At 49.0% G+C, this 18,453-nt stretch overlaps 1 protein-coding gene across 9 annotated transcripts in view; it reads right to left on the minus strand.

Moving 5' to 3' along the window:
* Positions 1-9,246: 9,246 nt before the first annotated feature.
* Asap1 (ArfGAP with SH3 domain, ankyrin repeat and PH domain 1) overlaps positions 9,247-18,453 on the minus strand; it is a 276,484-nt gene continuing 267,277 nt past the window's right edge. For all 9 annotated transcript variants that reach the window (XM_090339394.1, XM_090339398.1, XM_090339399.1 and 6 more), the window contains 4 exons: positions 17,426-17,484; positions 13,993-14,492; positions 12,022-12,144; positions 9,247-10,124 (listed from right to left, as the gene is read on the minus strand). In XM_090339394.1, the coding sequence (XP_090195520.1) occupies positions 10,050-10,124; positions 12,022-12,144; positions 13,993-14,492; positions 17,426-17,484 (757 nt within the window). In that variant the 3' untranslated portion in view covers positions 9,247-10,049. The remainder of the gene's footprint in view (positions 10,125-12,021; positions 12,145-13,992; positions 14,493-17,425; positions 17,485-18,453) is intronic.

Here is an 18,453-nt window from a genome sequence, read left to right on the forward strand (position 1 = left end):
ACTATAAAAGGAAGCGGCGGCGCGCGGAGGAAGAGGAAGCGGTGCCCGCCGAGCCGCCGGCGCCCGCACAAAGGAGGACGCCCGCCCCGCGCCCCGCCCCGCACCCCGAAACCCGCCGCGCGCCCGCGGGGCCTCGCCACCCCGGCACTGCGGGGGGCCCCCGCGGGGTGACCTTGGGCGAGTCACCGCCGGCCGGGGCGCGGAGGGCGGCCCGCGGTCCTCCCGTGGGCCTGGACACTCGGACCCAAGGTCGCGCCGTCCCCGGGCTGCGCCGCCTGCCTCACCTGGGTCAGCGAGGAACGCGGGGCGCACGGCCCGCCCGCGGGGTGAGCGCTCTGGGCCGCCAGCCGAGGGCCTGCTCCAGGCCCCCCTCCACCCCCAGGGGTCCCGGGCGAGCGCGGTCCTAAATGACTCTCCACGGACTTGTCATTTGCAGCAGAACATTCCAGATGGAGAGCTCCCCCCCTCCTCGTAGTTCTAGTTTCCTGGTGGGAGACCCCAGCCCCCTCGCCTGCAATGCTGATCGCCCTCTTCTCTCCCCTTGCCAGGGGTGATGGGGCGCGGCTGTTTTCCTCTCCTCCTCACCCCAGCATCACCTGCACATCGGGTCAGTGACCTCAGGAAGATGGACAGGAGTCTGGAAAAGTCGTTCCCCTGACATTCAGCGTGGCACCAAAAGATTCCCCTTAAAAAGCGGTCATTTGATTCCATTCCTCTTTCTACCCTCCACCTCCAGGTTTCCGGGGTGCTGTGGGGGGCAGGTGCCCACAATGGTTTACCTGGTTGGAGTGCACACATTCCCTGCGCGCCTTCCTTCAATCCGGGGTTCTCCAAGGCCGCAGGTCCAGCCCTCCTCCGTTCCACTAGGGTCCCGACCCCAGGTATCAGCTCCCATTACCATGGCAGAGTCCAGCAGCATCCTGTAAGGAGCCCAGTGCCCGCAGGAGGGAAAGCCAGGCGGCCTGCACAGACCCCTTCATCTCTGCCTCCGGTTTCCTCCTCTGGAGTGGGAGTAAGTCATCAAAATGCCATTTTCTGGTGTGGAGAGGCTACATGAGGCCATGGATTTCGAATGCTTTAAACACAGTGACTGTTCCAGTAGTAGGATGTGGGTCTCCCATAACACAAGATCCAAATATTAAAAATGCCAGCCAGACTGCCTGTGTCTCGCGCCTGTCATCCTAACTGCTCAGGAGGCTGAGATCTGGGGATCCTGGCCCAAAGACAGCCCTGCAGAAGAGTCCATGAACCTCTTAACTTCAGTTAATTAGCATGAAGCCAGAAGTGGGGGTGTAGCTCCATGGTAGAGTGCCAACTTAGGGCAAAAGAAGCCAAAGGTCAGAGCCCTGTGTCTTTGGGCCTTCACCATTGTGGCAGTATGTGTGGCTCAGCCGCAGAGCATCACCTGGGGACTGTTTAGGAGAGCAGAATCCGTGCGGGGAAGGCCCTCTAGTGATCTGTCAGCTGCTGTAGGCAGAGCCCCATTTCCAGGGAGCAAAGCTGCTGAGCCCTGACTGCATGTATTAGAACCACTTGGGAATTTGTTACCAGGGGAACCCCTGAACCCTAACCCAAGACTCCGAGCCAAGTGATACTGCTTGTGCTTCAGAAAGTCCTGCTAGGGGCCAGGAGTTTGGCCTAGTGGTAGAGTGCTTGCCTAGCATGCACGAAGACCTGGGTTCAATTCCTCCGTACCATATACATAGAAAAAAGCCAGAAGTGGCGCTGTGGCTCAAGTGGTAGAGCTCTAGCCTTGAGAAAGTCCAAGGACAGTGCTCAGGCCCTGAGTTCAAGGTCCAGGACTGGCAAAAAAAAAAAAAAGTCCTGCAAGTGTTCTGTAGGGCAGGCAGACTGAGGGACCCTGCCTGGTGCTGCAGCCCGCTCTTGGACTGTGGGTATCTTCCCCACTTCAGAATGTGAGAACACGGTAATGTAATGGAGTACACGGATTCTCTTTAACCTTGGATGCAGACAAAGAAATGGAGAGATTGGCATGGCATAGGACAGCTACCAGCTACCAGCTCATTCCACTCTCCTTAGGGGCTGGATTGTGCTCCTCTTCCCCCACCCCCCCATTCCTCCACTGGAGTTCTGAGCTCCCAGCCCTCACAGTGAGTCTGCATTCTTTTCTACAGAGGACAGTGAGTGGCAGACATATTGCAAGTGGCCCTCAAGTGTTCTTTTCTCATTTCTATGTTGAGCCAGGTGTGAATCCTAGCACTCGGGAGGCCAGGAGGCAGGAGGATGGTAATTTGAGGCCAGTCTGTGCTACATAGTAAAGCCCTATCTCAAAAGAACATAGTTCAGCTTTTATTACATATAAGCACATCAAATACAGTCTTCTTGGTTTCCTCCTCATCCTGGGGCTTGAACGCACCTCATGCTTGTAGGGTAGGTGCTTTATCACTTGAGCCAATGCCTCCAGCCCTTGCCTTAGTTATTTTTGGAATAACTACGTGCCTTAATTAGGACTCTTTTCCCGTCATCTTTTGTGCACAAAGACATCCAGGTTACCAGACTGTGGTGCTAGTTAGGCGGAGCACAGAATGGAGCAGACATTACCAGAGCCAGGGGGTAGTCTTTTGAGGTGGGCAAAAGTTTTCAGGCAGGGGTAGATCTATAGACCTGTCTTACAGGTGAGCCCAGCAGCCATGGACCTTGTTTTATGCCCCTGCCACAGTGCCCTGTAAATATGGCACAGCACAGGAGAGAACTCGGCGCCCAAGGCCCTGTCCCATTCCAGAGTTACAGCTTGTGCTCTTCAGGACAGACTTTTGCTTTATTTTTACCAATCTCTGTGACCTCGAGAAAGGTCATGGGAGGGATGCAGACAAGCAGCGAATCTGAGCAATTGGACCCAAGTAGACAGGACAATAAGGCCATCCCGCCTCTAGCTTGTGTCTGGGGAAAACAAAGGCGTCTGATCTTTTGAGTAACGTTGTGAATTTTGGCACGGTAATAGAAAGATCACCATCTCTTCAGTGACTCCTTCCTCCTGGGAGGCTCATTCCTCTCCTTGCTACCAAAACTGGCACCTGATACCTGTCTCAAACAACTGTAGTCTATAGTCCCCACATATTCGGCATGTATAGCCCCACCCTCCCTCCCTCCCTCCCTTCATCTCTCCTTCCTTTCCTTCCCTTTTTCCATTTCTCCCTGTTGCCCATCCTCTTCTTTCTCCTCTTTCTTCTTTTTCAGGAGGCAATGTTACATAGCCCAGACTGGCCTTGAACTCAGGATCTTCCTGTCTCAGCATCCTGAGTCCTGGGGTTACAAGCATGTGCCAACATGCATGGCTCCACTTTTTGATAGCTGTTCACAGGTGGCTGCCTGCCGGCTGCCGGCCTTCCTGTTCATCCTGGAGAATGGCAGTCAGCTCCTGGGCTGATGGAGGAGTGTGGGTATAAACCTGACAAGGGCAGAGCCCACAGCAAGTCCTGGCTTCCTGTGTGGGTAGAGACAGCTCTGAGCAGTGGGAGCTCACACATCACCAGCTCGTGCTCAGGGCAGATGGAGGAGGTGAGCCACCTGGAGACACCTGCCTGCTGTGACGTAGGGAAAGTTAGGTCTGGACATGGGAGATTGTCCAGGAATTGTGGGTCCTCTGTAAAGGATACAGAGGAGGTGAACAAAATACAGAGGTTGAAATGTGCTTTGAGGTTACAAGAAGGGACCACAAGCCAAGGAATGCAGATGCCTAGATCCAGAAAAAAAAAAAAAGGCAAGTAAGGATTTACCAGAAATGTCTAGAACACACTCTGATTTTAGTTGTTCTCCTCCACCTCCTCTTCCTCTTCTTTCTTCTTTGGGACAGAATCTCACTACGTAATCCACACTGGCTTCAAACCTTCCAGCCTCCTGCCTGGAAGGTGCCAGTACAGCCCGGGGCAGCCCTGCCCAGCTTGTGAGGGTGGAAGCGGGGCAGGTCTAATGGGAATTCACCTCCCATTCTCAAAGCTGGTGCACATGTGCATGTGTGTGTGTGTGTGTGTGTGTGTGTGTGTGTGTGCACGCACACATGCACATATGTGTGCACACAGAAGAGGGCAGAAATCCGGCCTGCATGGCACAGGGCACTTCTCTGAGTGGGGCGGTGTGTGCCAGCACAGCTCCCGGCCCAGTCTGACTGGGCAGGGAGGCACTTCGCACTCAGGGCTCAGGAGCTGAGATGCACAACAACTTGGTTTCATTTTGATTTCTAAACTCACAGCTCACCGTGCCATGGTGTGCCATGTGCCTGCTCAGAGTTGTTTCCACAGGAAGTGGGGCTCTGAGCCTTCAGATATGCTGTTCAGGGCCTGAGTTCCCAGCTGCTCCCCAGCTCAGGCAGACTTAGGAAGCAGAGTCTGGCTGTTTCTCTAGGGTGGTTAGCAGACCAGGCCCAAGGGCTCAGGCACACAAAGTGTTTCGGGGTTCTGGAGGAGACTGAGAAGTCCCTGCTGAGGCCCACAGCCACTTCCCTGGCAAGGAGAACCAGATGCATGACACCATTTTCAGTTGACAGCAATTGTGTGCATGCAGGTGCACTCATTCTGGGACTTGAACTTAGGGCCAGGACACTGGCCCTTAGCTTTTTCACTCAACAATGGTGCTCTGCCACTTGGCCCACACGTCTGCTTCGGCCTCTAATAGTTAATGGGCCTTTCCTACCCAGGCTGGCTTCAAGTCGTTATCTTCAGATCTCAGCCTCCCAAATAGCAAGGGTTACAGGCGTGAACCACCAGCGTGGGGCAGTTCTGGAAAGGATGAGTGGCAATAATGACTACTTTCTGCCACAGGGTTGAGACTGAGTGAAGCCCCTGCATGCACCACCTCGCTACTTCATTTATATCTTGCACTGTCACTCTAACCACTTTCCTACTTAGGCAGAGAAAGAGACCACGGTCTGGGGAGGTGAAGGCCTAGGGCCCTGGTTTCTCTGAATTCTAAGCCTAATCTTGCTGGTTTTTTTCAGGACAGCTCCTCCAGATCCAGCAGGATCCATTCAGGACGTGGCACTGTGCTGAGGCGATCCGAGACGTGCAGCAGGGCAGTGTGCTGGCATTTATCAGACTGAAGGCTAAATCTGGGGAGATTGGCTTTGTGGCTTCTTAGAGATTAGCACACTCCTCTCCCCCATCTTCAGCCCAGGGAAGCTGACTGTGCAACGAACTCACCAAGCAGAAGCTTTCTGTAGCATCCTGGTTCACAAAATCACTTTGAGGACAGGAATCACGAAGAGTAGCAAGGTAGAAAGATCTTAAGAGGACTAGCGTGATGAACTGTGCAGAGAGAACCAGAACTGTGCCACCTTTCAGCTCCAAGGTAAGTCTCAGAGGCCAGGGGGAACAAGGAGAGCCAAATTCTAATTTGTGTCCTCTCCTTGAAGGTTCGTGTGGCAGTTCTCAGTTCTCAGGGGCCTGTGAGGGGGCGACTAAAGCACGCTGGTGCTCAGGTGCTGAGTTATAATTCACCAAAAGTCCAGCCACTTGTGATGGATGGAAGCTAAATTTGAATCCCGATGTGGCCCTGTGCTACTCTGTTCATGGCCCTTTGGGAAGAGAAACTGAGTCAAAGCTGGTCTTCCCTAGCCCCCTTCGAGCAGGCCAGCCATGAGGGAGGAAAGTTTCCAAATGACAGTCCTTGCCTGAGGGGCCCCTCAACAGCAGTTCGCTGTCCTGCATTCAGGAGCCAGACTTGGGGGTTCTTGATGTGGGGGCTTCTCACGTGCTGGGACACAGGACAGCAGGGAGGGACCAGGTCTGTGAGGACAGTGCCCTGTACATAGACACAGACACATGTAAGCTCCTGAAAAGAATTCAAGCTCGGATAAACACAGCTGTGCTGCAAACATGGACCCACACAGCAGAGGCTCCTCCATCCTCGTCTAAAGAGGCCCAGACAGACCTTCTGAAAAGTCACCATGAGAACTGTGGGCTTTCACTCTTCCACAGATAGAATTCAGCTCAGTAGATAGCTCCAAGTGCATGCAGGAGCAAGAGACAGCCCATGTGTCGCCCGCACACAGATAGGAGATATCCTAGGGCCAAGTTTTCAGAGTATGGTTAAGTTCACCCAAGCTCCTCTGTATGAAAGACTTGCTCACAGTTCCTGGAGACTGCGTCTCAGGAAGGTCCCAGGAGTCTGCCTTAAACCTAGGTGTAGGTAAATCTTGTGCACAGCCAGGTCTCAGCTACCCCCGGACCAAGTGGCTCAGCCCCTCCAAGAATGCAGTTGTTACCAAAAGGGAGGATAGATACCCAGAGTCTGACCCTCCCTGTAAGGACAGGAACCGCTCAACGTGGGCTCTAGTACTTAGGAGACACCCTTGTCACTACACTGCCATCGTAAAGTTAGCCGCTTAGTCAGAAAACCCACGTTTTGACAAATGGGGGCAAAAACAGATTTACAATCACGATGGACGGAACTACCTGGAAAAAGAGGTAGAATGATCATAACCAATGTGATTCTGCACTCCACCACTGCCCTGAGAGGGGGAATTCCAAATACAAATGGAGCTGGGTGTTGGTGGCCACCCAGGAGGCTGAGATCTAAGATTTGTGGTTGGAAGACTGTGGTTTAGGTGGTAGAGTACTAGCCTTGAGCACAAAAAGCTCAGGGACAGTGTTCAGGCCCTGAGTTCAAGTCCCAAGACTGGCACATACACATGCACACACTCTCATACACACAATGGGGAGGGCGCGGGGAGAGAAAAAGCAGGGGTAGAGGGACAGAGCTATGGTTGGGGGTATCAGAGGTAGCCCTGAGCAGATCCCTGCGGCTTTGTGGGTGCGTTTCATTAAATGTGGCTGGTAATTCTGGCCTCAGAGAGGGCAGAGCAGGTGTAAAGAATACACCTCCTCTACAGTAAGCATTCAGTGTAGGCTGGGCTCGTCCCACTTTCTTTTGCTTTTTTTTGGGGGGGGGGTGGGACTTGAACTCTGGGCCTGGGCTCTGTCCCTGAGCTCCTCAGCTCAAGGCTACCGTCCTGTCCCTGGAGCCACAGCCTCACCTCCCATTTTTTAGTGATTAATTGGAAATAAGTCTCATGCTCTTTAGTGCGTAGGCTGGCTTTGAACCACAATCCTCAGATCTCAGCCGCTTGAGAAGGATTACACTGCACCTGGCTCACCCCGTTTCCTACGACTGCACTGTTCGTGCTGACTGCATCACAGTCCCCCATGTGTGGACATCTCAAGACCCTCGCACAGAATCCAGACTCAGTGGTTTTCTGGTTATGAACCTCCATTAGGTGCAGGAATCTGCATCTCACTTCCACACTGGCCCAGTGAGGGGGTTCGGGCCTCGGATTCAGTGAGATATTGCAGACAGGGCACCTGTGTGGCTCCCGCTGCCAGGCAGAACACATCCACAAGAAGGGCACTCACCTGTTGCCAGTGCACTGCACACGGGAACTGGCACCAGGAATGGGAACAGAAGCAGATACAGTGGAGATCGAGGGAACTCAGGTTTCAAGAATTCTTTGCAAGCCATCAGGCTCATGCGTGGTAACCAACCCCCAAAGCAAAGCCAATGAAATCTTGGCTTATTTTCCAGTCAGAAGAGTAGTGGACAACTCACAAAATGGCCTGATTTCAGATGTTTGGGATCAACTGAGAATATGTTTATTTAAAAGCAATTTTAAATATCAAAAAAGTAGAAATTAACACATACAGTACTGTCACATTAAATACATGTGAAATGAAAAAGGTACTGATGCTTATGGAATTTAACTAGCTATGGGATTGCTATACAACATGTTGAAGTTCTAGGCAATAAAAAAATAAATAGTAATTGTGTTCAACAGGAAAATAAGACACACACTATTTGCTGAACATAACTTTCCCTTTCTGGGGGGAAAAGAACTAATTTGCTATTTTTTTTCTTAAGGTTCCATACCTTCAAAATACTATATCATGTACAAAATTGCAGATAGTGGCTCACTGAGTTAAGAACAAGATCAGACTCAAACTCAACAAGATCATCAAAATTTTTTCTGTTTTCCTATATCCCACTGGAAACTGTATGAGAGAGAGAGAGAGAGAGAGAGAGACAGACACACACACACACACACACACACACACACACACACACACACACAGAGAAAGAGAGGGGGGGGAAGGGGGAATATCTTGATGCAAATCAGAAACCAAACAAGAAAAGAAAGGTATGAAGGTTGCATCTGTGTGATTTGGGGCGATGGGACAAGAGCAGACATTGCTCATGGAATTTGGGATCTGATATTTTGTTTTCTTTTCTTTAAACCCATGTTATTCTATATCACTTGAAAAGAGTCTGGGCCACAAAAAAAAAGAACGGTCTTTCATTGAAATGTAAAAACATTGGATGGAATGTTGTGGGACACCAGGCAAAGTGGAGGCCATTTCCTGTCTGCTCCCCAGCGTGGCTGCCACAGACATGTCCGCATGCACCAATGCCAGGGAGACCGGCTTTCAGTCCATTTCTACGAATAGCCAGTGGACTATTCTGCAGGTTTATCACTCAAGCCCTATTTTTTACCTGGCTGCTCAGTGTCTGAAGCGAGCCCAGGAAGCAGAACTGGATTAATAGCTGCTGAGGGCTGTGACTACAAAGGAAGCTTCGTCTTGTTGGAAACTGTGCTTGTGTGAAATGAGCATTTCTCATTCACTGCCCAGATTCTCTGCTTACAAATATTCGTCTTCTGTGCTGTTGCCACAGCCGCAGTTTATGCAAATGTAAGATCCAAATAACACAGGAGCCCTTGAGTCACCAAAGCAGCACAAGGACTGCATTTCTCCAAGACCCAGACTCAGGTAAAAGATGGGCATGACAATGTTCTTAGTACTCTGCTGAGTATGGCTAGGATGGGAAAAACTGAAGCAAAAACCTAACCTGACACACCACACACACACACACGCACCCCACACACTCCTTGTAGGGAGAGAGCTTGTTCACAGTGCAATTCATAGCAGCGTTCCAAATCCTGGTTATGAATGGACTCCCGGGGCGGACCTGCTGGTAGTGCTTTAAGGTAGGAGGAGCACGGCTAGCGGGGATGAAAGACGAGATGGAGAGACAAACACTTGGTTTCAGCACCTGGATTCTATGCTGGAGGGGCTGACTTGTTAGATTCTTCATACAATCGTTTAAAAGTCGACATTTATCTAAGAACAAAAACCATTTAGAAACGATTACTTCAGATGCTTCAACACCGCCTGGAGCTGCCAACTCAACGCCCAACATGTAAGCTGGGCAAGGCCAAATGACTGACTGGAAACAAAATGGTTGCAACCTTATAATTTCTGCTTTAATGGCAATCAGGTTTAAAAAATGTACAGTTCAACTTATCCATACTGTGTATTCCTTTATAAAAGGCAGAATCTCGGGAAAGCTTCTAGAGCATGCATAATGTAGAGGCTAATGTGTTCTGGCAGTCCTTGGTTCCTGAAAGTTGAACTTCATCAGACGTGGTTTGAAACTTTTGTTCAAATAGTCATGAAGGGTATGTTTCTGCATCATGAGGTAATAATATCTCGGGGCGAGCACTCATCACCAGGACACCGCGGAAATCCACTTGTGCGAAGGGCTCGAGGAGCACGGGTGTTTTGCTGAAGGAGTAACACTTACACTAACAAAGCGCTTCTCTGTACGGAATACCAGCATGGGCGTGGTAGCTGTACACGGCAAACACGGGTGACTGTAGGCTGGAGACCAGAACCTATCACTACACCATGTAGAATACTGCATTGTGAGGACCCCTCGATGGTCGCACTCGCGACACCAGCCAGCAGTTCCTACATTCCTGCTTTCTTTCTTTGCTTGTACAACAGCATAGAGAAAGATGTAAGTGCTAGATGCCAAGGATGGCTTTGGCAAACCAGTAAGGCGTGCCGGGTCCCGAGGCTATCCTAATACTGGCGAAGGCAGAGACCACAGGATATTTACAATGCACACTATATTCCCTCCTGAGTGGCCCTCCCACAAGCTTCCTGTTCTGTAACAGCAGCTATATACACGTTGTGCACAGGACTACAAAGAAGCAGAGGTCTGCACGAAGGACGTGGACCATCTTCAGGTTCTGTTTTTTGCTAGTCAGACAGGATGTGAACGAAGGACACTGGAAAGACTCCCTTCCTCTCGGGCTGTCCTTCAATGTGCCCAATCTGCAGGGAGAAGAGAGACTGGTCAGGCTGAGGCAGCAGGCTGCTGCCCTGGACGAGTGCACAGAGTGAGACCCCGGGTCAGGCTCTGTCCAGAGCCCCAAACTCATTCTTGCTCACCCTGTGGTGAGCTGCAGAACTCACAGATCACAGAGTGCTTTAACAGAGCAGCAAGCACAAAGTAGCCAAGAAGACATTACAAAGATGCTCCCTGTCCAGTGGCTCCCCCATGTGATCCTAAGAATTCAGGCGACTGGGATGTGAGGATCATGCTTCCAAGCCAGCCCCAGAAGGAAAAGTCCATGAAACTCTTATCTCCAATTAATCAAAAAAACAGAAATGGCACTCAGGTGTGATCCTGTGTTAGCCTTGAGCAAAAGGAGCTCAGGGACAGTACTCACATCCAGAGTTCAAGCCCCAGGACTAGCAAAACAAAATGAACCAAAAGCTGGGAGTGTAGCCTGGTGGTAGAGTACTTGCCTAGAAGGCACAAAGCCCTGGGTTCCATTCACATAAACAAAAACAGCTGGAAGTGGCACTGTGGCTCAAGTGGTAGAGTGCTAGCCTTGAGCAAAAAGCTCAGGGACATTGCCCAGGCCCTGAGTTCGAGCCCCAGGAGTGGCAAAAAAACAAAACAAAAAGCAAACAAAAAACTCCATGTAAGGCTCATGTGATTAGATTAAAACAACAACAAAAAGTGTACATGAAAGGGACCATTATGTATTGATCACTCTTTTGGTTGCTGTGGGGAAAGGATGCTGTGGAATGTTTGAGTCGGATGGTGGCTGTAGCCTCAAAGCTACAGTCACTTGCAAAAGTTATCTTAGCTGGGTGAGGTGGCTCACGTCTGTAATCCTAGCTATTCAGGAGGCTGAGATCGGAGGATCATGGTTCAGAGTTAGCCCCGGCACTAAAGTCTGTGAGAATCTTATCTCCAGTTAACAACCAGAAAAGCAGAAGTGGCACTGAAGAGCCCAGGGACAAAGGCCAGCCAGGCCCAGGGTCTTCTTTTATTTTATTTTTTTTAAAGTTGTACTAATTTTTTTTTTTTTTGGCCTAATGGTTGAGTGCTTGTCTAGCATGCATGAATACCAGGGTTTGATTCCTTGGTGTCACATACCCACATGCATAGAAAAAGCTGGAAGTGGTGCTGTGGCTCAAGTGGTAGAGCTCTAGCCTTGAGGAAAGCCCAAGGATAGTGTTCAGGCCCTGAGTTCAAGCCCCAGGACTGGCAAAAGAAAAAAACACCAAGAAAAACAAAATAAAAAAAAATTAGAAAACATCTTCAACGTATGAAATGATTATAGGATACCATGGAAAAAAAGTATATATAAATATTAGTTTTTAGCTAGGCATGGTAATTCATGCCTGTAATCTTAGCACTCAAGAAACTGAGATCGGGAAAATTGTGGTTTGAGGCGAGTCTGGGTAACAAACATTTGTGAGACCCCCCACATCTGAACCAAAAACTGGGTGGTGTGTGCCTATCATTCCAGCTATATGGGAAGCATAAATTGGAGGACTGCAGCTTAAGCCAGCCTGGTAAGCAAAGCTCCTGAGTTTTAACTCCAATGCTACCGAAAACAACGAAGTCAACTCTCTAAGCTATGTGCAAGAAATAGATGTGCTTTTCTAGCATATACAAGAGGCAGAAAAGGACAAACCCCTAGGTAAGTAATTCAGCTGGCAGGATTTGTGCCCCAGAGGACTTTCCTCCCTATGATATCTGTAGCACCCAAAGTAGGATGCACCAGCGTGCGTGGAGTGCTCAGGGAAAGCTTGCTGGATGGGTAGTGTGTGTCCAGGGTGAGCGCCCGCTGGCTGGCTGGTTGTGTGGTGGGCCCCCAGGGCATGTTGGAAAGGCTAGCTGCCTGGCTGGACCGGCCAACGCTGTACGTACCCACCACTCCTGGTCCTCCTCTCCAGTGACAACAATCACCTCTCCCTCAATGAAGGTGAGCTCATCGTCGTTGTCTGCCTGGCAGTCGTAAATGGTCTTCACACGCCTCACTTTATTTTTCCCCTTCAACAACAAGAACAACAAAAAAAAAGCTGGCTTTTAGTGGAGAACAGACTGATGAGAGAGAAAAAAGCTAAGCCCTCTTTATATGGTGGTGATTGCAATGTGCTGAGCCCCAATTTCCTCAACTGGAGTGTGGGGACATGTTTGACAACCTCTTCCTCCCCCAGCATCTGGCTGGTGCCTGTGCGGGTCACTTGCCCCAGCACAGACAGTACAGGTGGCAATCACTACTCAGATTCGTCCCCCTGTGTGTCGGGGGGAGTTGGCCTTCCCCCATCGACAGCCTCAGCTTGCACACACGACAGCAGAGTCTAAAAATGGTTTTAGGAAGCATGATGTAAAAGCAAAATGTGCAGCCTGTGCATGCTGAATGTGCAGCATAAACAGATTTCTCTGTTCCCTCACATAAAGCAGCAGCTCAGGACGTGCTGGTGAAATCAGCAGGGCAGAAGTCCTGCACAGTACTCCAAACAGTTGTGAAAGATGCACAGGGAGACCTTTTTAGGAATACCAGCTAGCAAAATTGTAAGCAATACACACATGTTCTGGAGTAAGGGACTGACCCTCTCTGTCCCCAGTTTCTCCCAGTTGATCTCAGTTCCTTTCTGAGTTCTGGGGGGCACCTGTGGGGTCTAGGAAACCCGGCAGAACTGTGGCAGCAGCAAATTTTCATCTCCTGTTGACTCTGATGCCTTCATTTACAATGGCGGGCTTAGGTGAGAAAAAGAGCATGAACTGGAGTTTTGCACATAAGCCAAGGTCAGAGAAGACAGCACTGGATAAGCAGTAGCTGTGGTGGTCGCCGGTGCACAAGAGGACAGGGTTTACTGTTCTTACCTTCTATTGTAGCCCTGTTTTCTATATATCTATTGCAGCCGTGTTTCTAAGAGACAGAGTTGACCTGTGTAATAGGACTTCTGGCTTGCATCCTAATCATTCTCAACTTGGGGTGCTGCTCCCGCACGAGATGCAGCCATGTCTGGGGCCTGGTAGACTAGACATTCTCACTCAGCCTGATACTTGAGGAAACTAAGGCCTGAGGATGGCCAGTGTTCCATCTCCACGGAACATCTTCTTTCCAAAAATGATTGCCAAGAAAAAAGTGCTCACTGTAAAAGCCTTTGTACATTAAGATAAGGGTGATGCATTAGAGAAGGTGAAGCATCGCAGGAGGTGATGGGAGGTGGGGACTTTCACACAATTCCATCTGTGGAAATCTCTGGGCTTTCCCTCCTGGTTCCTTAAGGAAGTTTCAGTGAGAACTGGGAAACTGCTTTCTTAGGATCCCGTGTTTCTTCCCCAAGGTCTTGCCTTTTATTCTAAGTCCAGTATTCTATCAGCTTCTCTATGAGACACAGACTCACAGGTAAGTGTGATGCAAAAGTGTGCAATCAATGAGGTCCTGAACCAGGTATGAGGCCTGTTGGAGTACAAAGCCTGCATGGCTGCGATCCCACCCATCATGCTTGACGTGCATGGACATGCGGCCAGCTGGGTGAGTAAGCACCCATTTCCTCAGGTCAGTTGGATCAAGTGGCCTTCTGCTAAAGTGCAAACTGCAGCAGGTCCTAGAGAGGTAGCTTAGTGGTAGAGTTTATCTAGTATACACAGGCTCTAGGTTTGATTCCCAAGTGCTGCAAATGAAAAGAAAATGTGTAGACAGGAAGTGAAACTGTGGCCAAGAGATAGAGCACTAACTTTGAGTAATAAAGCTAAGGGACAGCACACAGGCCCGGAGTTCAAATTCTATGACTATTATACCACAAAAAAAAAAAAAAAAAAAAAAAAGGGAAGAGCAGGAAAATGTGCAGACAAGGGTCAGAGTGCCTGAGCCCTGGGGCCACCCACCGTGTTAATCTTTCTGGGCAGTGGTACCGGTGTCTCTGGCAGAGTGGGTGTGAGGTCATTGGAGTCTTCGGATGCTTGCTTCTGGATGGTGTCCCTGGACTGTACATGCGGGGACAGATCCCCTGGGTGTGACTTCTGAGTGACATCCGAGGGCTGTTGTGTCTTGGGGGAGATATCACCGGGTTGGGACTTGGCCAGCAGATCTCCCAGCTGTGGTTTGGGGGGCAGGTCCTTCATCTGTGGTTTGGGAGGTAAGTCTGAGAGCTGGGGCTTTGGTGGCAGGTCGCCCAGCTGTGGCTTGGGGGGCAGTTCTCCAGGCTTAGGTGGCAGATCTCCAATCTGAGGCTTAGGGGCCAGTTCTGTGGGTTTCGGGGGCAGGTCTCCAGGTGGTGGCTTTTGTGGTAACTCTGCCAACTGTGATGATTTCTGAAAAATTTCAGGTGGGACATTGGTTTTGTCCAGGGAGAGATGATGGCTCGTTTCTGTTTTCCTTAGGGCCACTGTGGGAAACAAGGAGAGACAGGGTCAGGGAGCTGGGCAGAGGCAGGAGTGGCGGCTCTCTTCTTCTGTCCCCTGAAAGAAGCCAAGGGCCTTGAGGATAATGGTTGTTTTTTTAAATTTTTCTTGTCAATTCTGGATTAGTTGGACATCTTACTCTTACATAGTTCAGATATATTCTGAAGAGGGTGCTCTATTCAGTTCTATAGCTGTACTATAATATATTTCCTATTTTGTAATGCATGCAGCAAGAAATACCAAACTTTTTCCCATCACCCCCTGTAAGCTCACCCCAGTTTTTTGGTGATACACACATGCTGATGAGTGTATTAGAGTACAATGCAGACTGAGCATCTGAAAGCTTACGTTCCCTGTGTAAGATGTCCCCAAATCCTGTCCTTTTCTTTACCAGCTGCAAACTGGTGTAGGCAATGGCACAATGTCAAAGTTGACCCATTTTCGCAGCTCTTAGTTAGCTCTGAAGATGCTAGGATATCTTTAGATGCTCAGGATATCTCCAATTTAGCTCAACCTCTTTACAGCTGTATGATGGTGATCAGGTTATACAACCTTTCTGTGCCTCAACCTCTTCATCTTTAAGATTCTACCTTCAACGACCGTCATGAGAATTATATGAGTTAAGCTATGTAAAGAATTCACTGACAGGACCTGGCAGGCTGCAAACATTCTCTAAGAGTACAGTTATTATTGTTACACAGGGTTCCTTGAGCCAAGATTTCTCATTTCAAAATTCTTGGTCTGGGTACAGAGGTTAAACACTTAGCTTACACTTAGAGAGGAAATGGCCAAACAAGGGATATTGATTGAATCAAATAAAGAATTTCACTTTCTAAATACAACATACTTAGAAAATAATATGTACAAGACAGAGGAAACAAGAAGGAGAGAAATCCCAGAGTTGTAAGCTGTCAGGAAGGTGCAGTGGGGCTGTTTTTGCTGTTCGGGCGCCAGTTGCCGGGGCCTACCGGCAGCAAATTAGGGTTCCTGAAATAGGGGGCAGGGACTGGAAAAAATAGAAGAGAGACAAACACATTGGGTCTGGGAGGTCTGCCGCCCAGGCAAAAACTGCAGCCTAGTTTATTGTCAACTCCCTTCTTGAAACCAGGGAACTTCCAGCTGTTACATTCATATGGTAAATCTCAGGTCATTTAAACAGAATAAGGCCATAAAACAATAAGACAATAAAGCCATTGTCTGATGCAAATCAAGGTACAATTTGATTCCACTCTGGCTCCCAACACTAGTTACTCAGGAGGCTGGGATCTGAGGATTGCAGTTTGAAACCAACCCAGGTAGCAAAGTCAGTGATAATCTTATTTCCAATTAACCACTAAAACCCCAGAAGTAGCATGGTGGCAAAAGCAGCAGAGTGCTAAAGCAAAAGAATCTCAGGGACTGAGCCTAGGCCCTGAGTTCTAGCCCTAGGACCAGCAAACACAGGGGCCCCTATCCCCACACATTCCTACATACACATACTCAAACCAAACTACAACCAAAAACTACCAACCCTACAAACTCAGCAGTCAAGAGAGGCCACCTTGTGGGTTCTGCTGTGTAACCATGCCTGGCCCTACGTCAAAATGCTCTTCTGAGGTACCACCTGACATAAGAGTTTGGAGAACTGAATTTCAACTCAGAGGGCCTGCTGCTACTGGTACTTCCTGCATGGCCATCAGAGCTCTTCTGCGTGTCCACTGAGATTTAACATGGGATTGAGTGAAACAGCCATCTCTGAAGGGAACCTGGGTCTCTAAAGGTAAGCAGGTTGCAAGATCACTTGTAATAAGAAAGCTAAAATTTTAGGAGGCTGAAAAGTGTGGTAAGGATTATGGAAGACAAAAGATCTCTTCAGAGTGGAATGCCTGCTTGGCAAGACAGTTTGTAGACACACTTTCATGTGCTTGGCACAGTACGGGTATCTCCATTCTACATGGCAGGTGACACTCACTTGCTAGGGGTTTTCATTCTGTGCATAGAACCTCATGAAGGCAGTAGGATTTCCAACTTGACAGCTGGGGAATCTGAGTCTCTTGCCCGAGGTCACAGTACTGAGTACAAGAGCTCAGAATGGCTTCTAAGTCCCTTCAAGACCAAGAAGAGAAAGAGTGGCCCTTGGGGGTCATAACGATGTGCCTTACAGGGTCTTATAACACACATATTTCTGTTTATAAGTACAACAGACCCGAGGTATCCAGTACTCTATGATTCTGAGACAGCTGCTAAGGAAAATCTGCCCATGCTAAGGAGGTGAGTTCAGTGCTGTACTTCAATGTTTGACTCATTTTCCCATAATGCCACTTCAGCTAAAGGCATGTTGTCTTTCAATAAAAAATAATCTCAGATTCTTTATCATTTCATCATGTTAGCATTGTTTTGCAGGGGAGGGGGATATCGGTTGTGGGGCCTGAACTCTGGGCCTGGGTGCTATCCCTAGTGCAAGGACTAGGTGATTCTCTTCATCAATGGAGCCGGGGAGGATTTAAAGTTTCCTTTGGTTTAAAAGATTTTTTTTTTCCTTTTTTCTTTTTTCTTTTTTTTGCTAGTCCTGGGCTTGAGCTCAGGGCCTGAGCACTGTCGCTGGACTTTCTCAAGGCTAGAGCTCTACCACTTGAGCCTCAGCACCACTTGCGGCTTTTTTCTATGTACGTGGTACCAAGGAATTGAACCCAGGTCTTCGTGCATGCTAGGCAAGCACTCTACCACTAGGCCAAACTCCCAGCCCAAGATTATTGTTTTTAATCATGCTTGGTCAAAGCCACATGTAAGAAATCTGTAAGTAGGGTGGCTATTTGTTTCTTCCTGGGCCTCCACCACACACTACATACCTGGCACTGGTCACAGAGATGAGACCCCTGTCCCCAGCAGATGTGGTGACAATTTAGATACTTTTGAACACAAAAAAGAGAAACCTTACCTTTCTGAGGTAGTTTGGGAAGAACTCGTGGGCCAAGCGCAGTCTTTGCAGAACCGGTACTAATTAATAAACAACAGTCAGTTAGGCTCTAAGTGGGTCACAATACCAACAGAGATTGATTATTTAAACTAACCACAGGCACTGACCCAAAGGCTCCTTTTGATTTTCTTTTTCTAACAAAAGATTAGTGTTGGGGTATCAAGGTGCGAGAAGTAATGCACCTACTACCTGATGAATGTAACTGTAACCCCTTTGTCCATTACCCTGACAATAAAATTAAAATACAATAAAATAAAAGATTACTGTCTACTTTTTATACTTCAGTGTGTGTCACTGTTGAAACACAGGGAACAGGTGTGAAAAAAATAATCACCATTAATGATAAAGCCAAACTTTCTACACCATGGCTCTTACCAGAGGCAAGAATGCATACACAGCACACTGTGGCTCCTATGTAGGGTAGAGTTCTCCCCCCTCATATGATTCCACAGAGCAGCCTCAGCCCCCCTCCTTTTCAGACAGTGAAACTGAGGTGTGTGGAGTGTCACTGGCCAGCAAGGTATCCCCCAAGTGGGTAGTGGTGGAAGTGAAATCAAGCTATATGAATCTCTGAAGCACTTCCTTCTTCCTCCACACACACAGCTTGCTGTGGCCAGGGCCTCTGTGGGGGACATGTAAATAAGTAGGGGAGAAATGCTAAAGTCCCTGACATAGAAGTGCATACCATGCTTCCTGAATAATCAAACTCAGTGTCAATCAGCTGGAAGGCATGCCTTCACTTTAATCAGGGTGGAGAGCACGCAGGCTGTGCACACCAAGAGCACAAGCACCAAGTGCCCATGCTATGACCCAGGGCCTCTGGTGTCCTGGAAGATGGCACTTGTTCTTCTTTATACTAACTGCATTTAAGCAGGAAACAACAAGCCAATCCACTCCAATCAACCAACTAGCCAACCCACAAGAATTCAGGGGAGATGAGACACACTTAGTGCTGGTTTCCCTTCTGATGACTTCAACACTGCTGAGAT

Source organism: Megascapheus bottae, chromosome 9 (assembly GCF_031878675.1).
Source record: "Megascapheus bottae isolate mThoBot1 chromosome 9, mThoBot2.hap1, whole genome shotgun sequence".
Taxonomy (NCBI): Eukaryota; Metazoa; Chordata; class Mammalia; order Rodentia; family Geomyidae; genus Megascapheus; species Megascapheus bottae.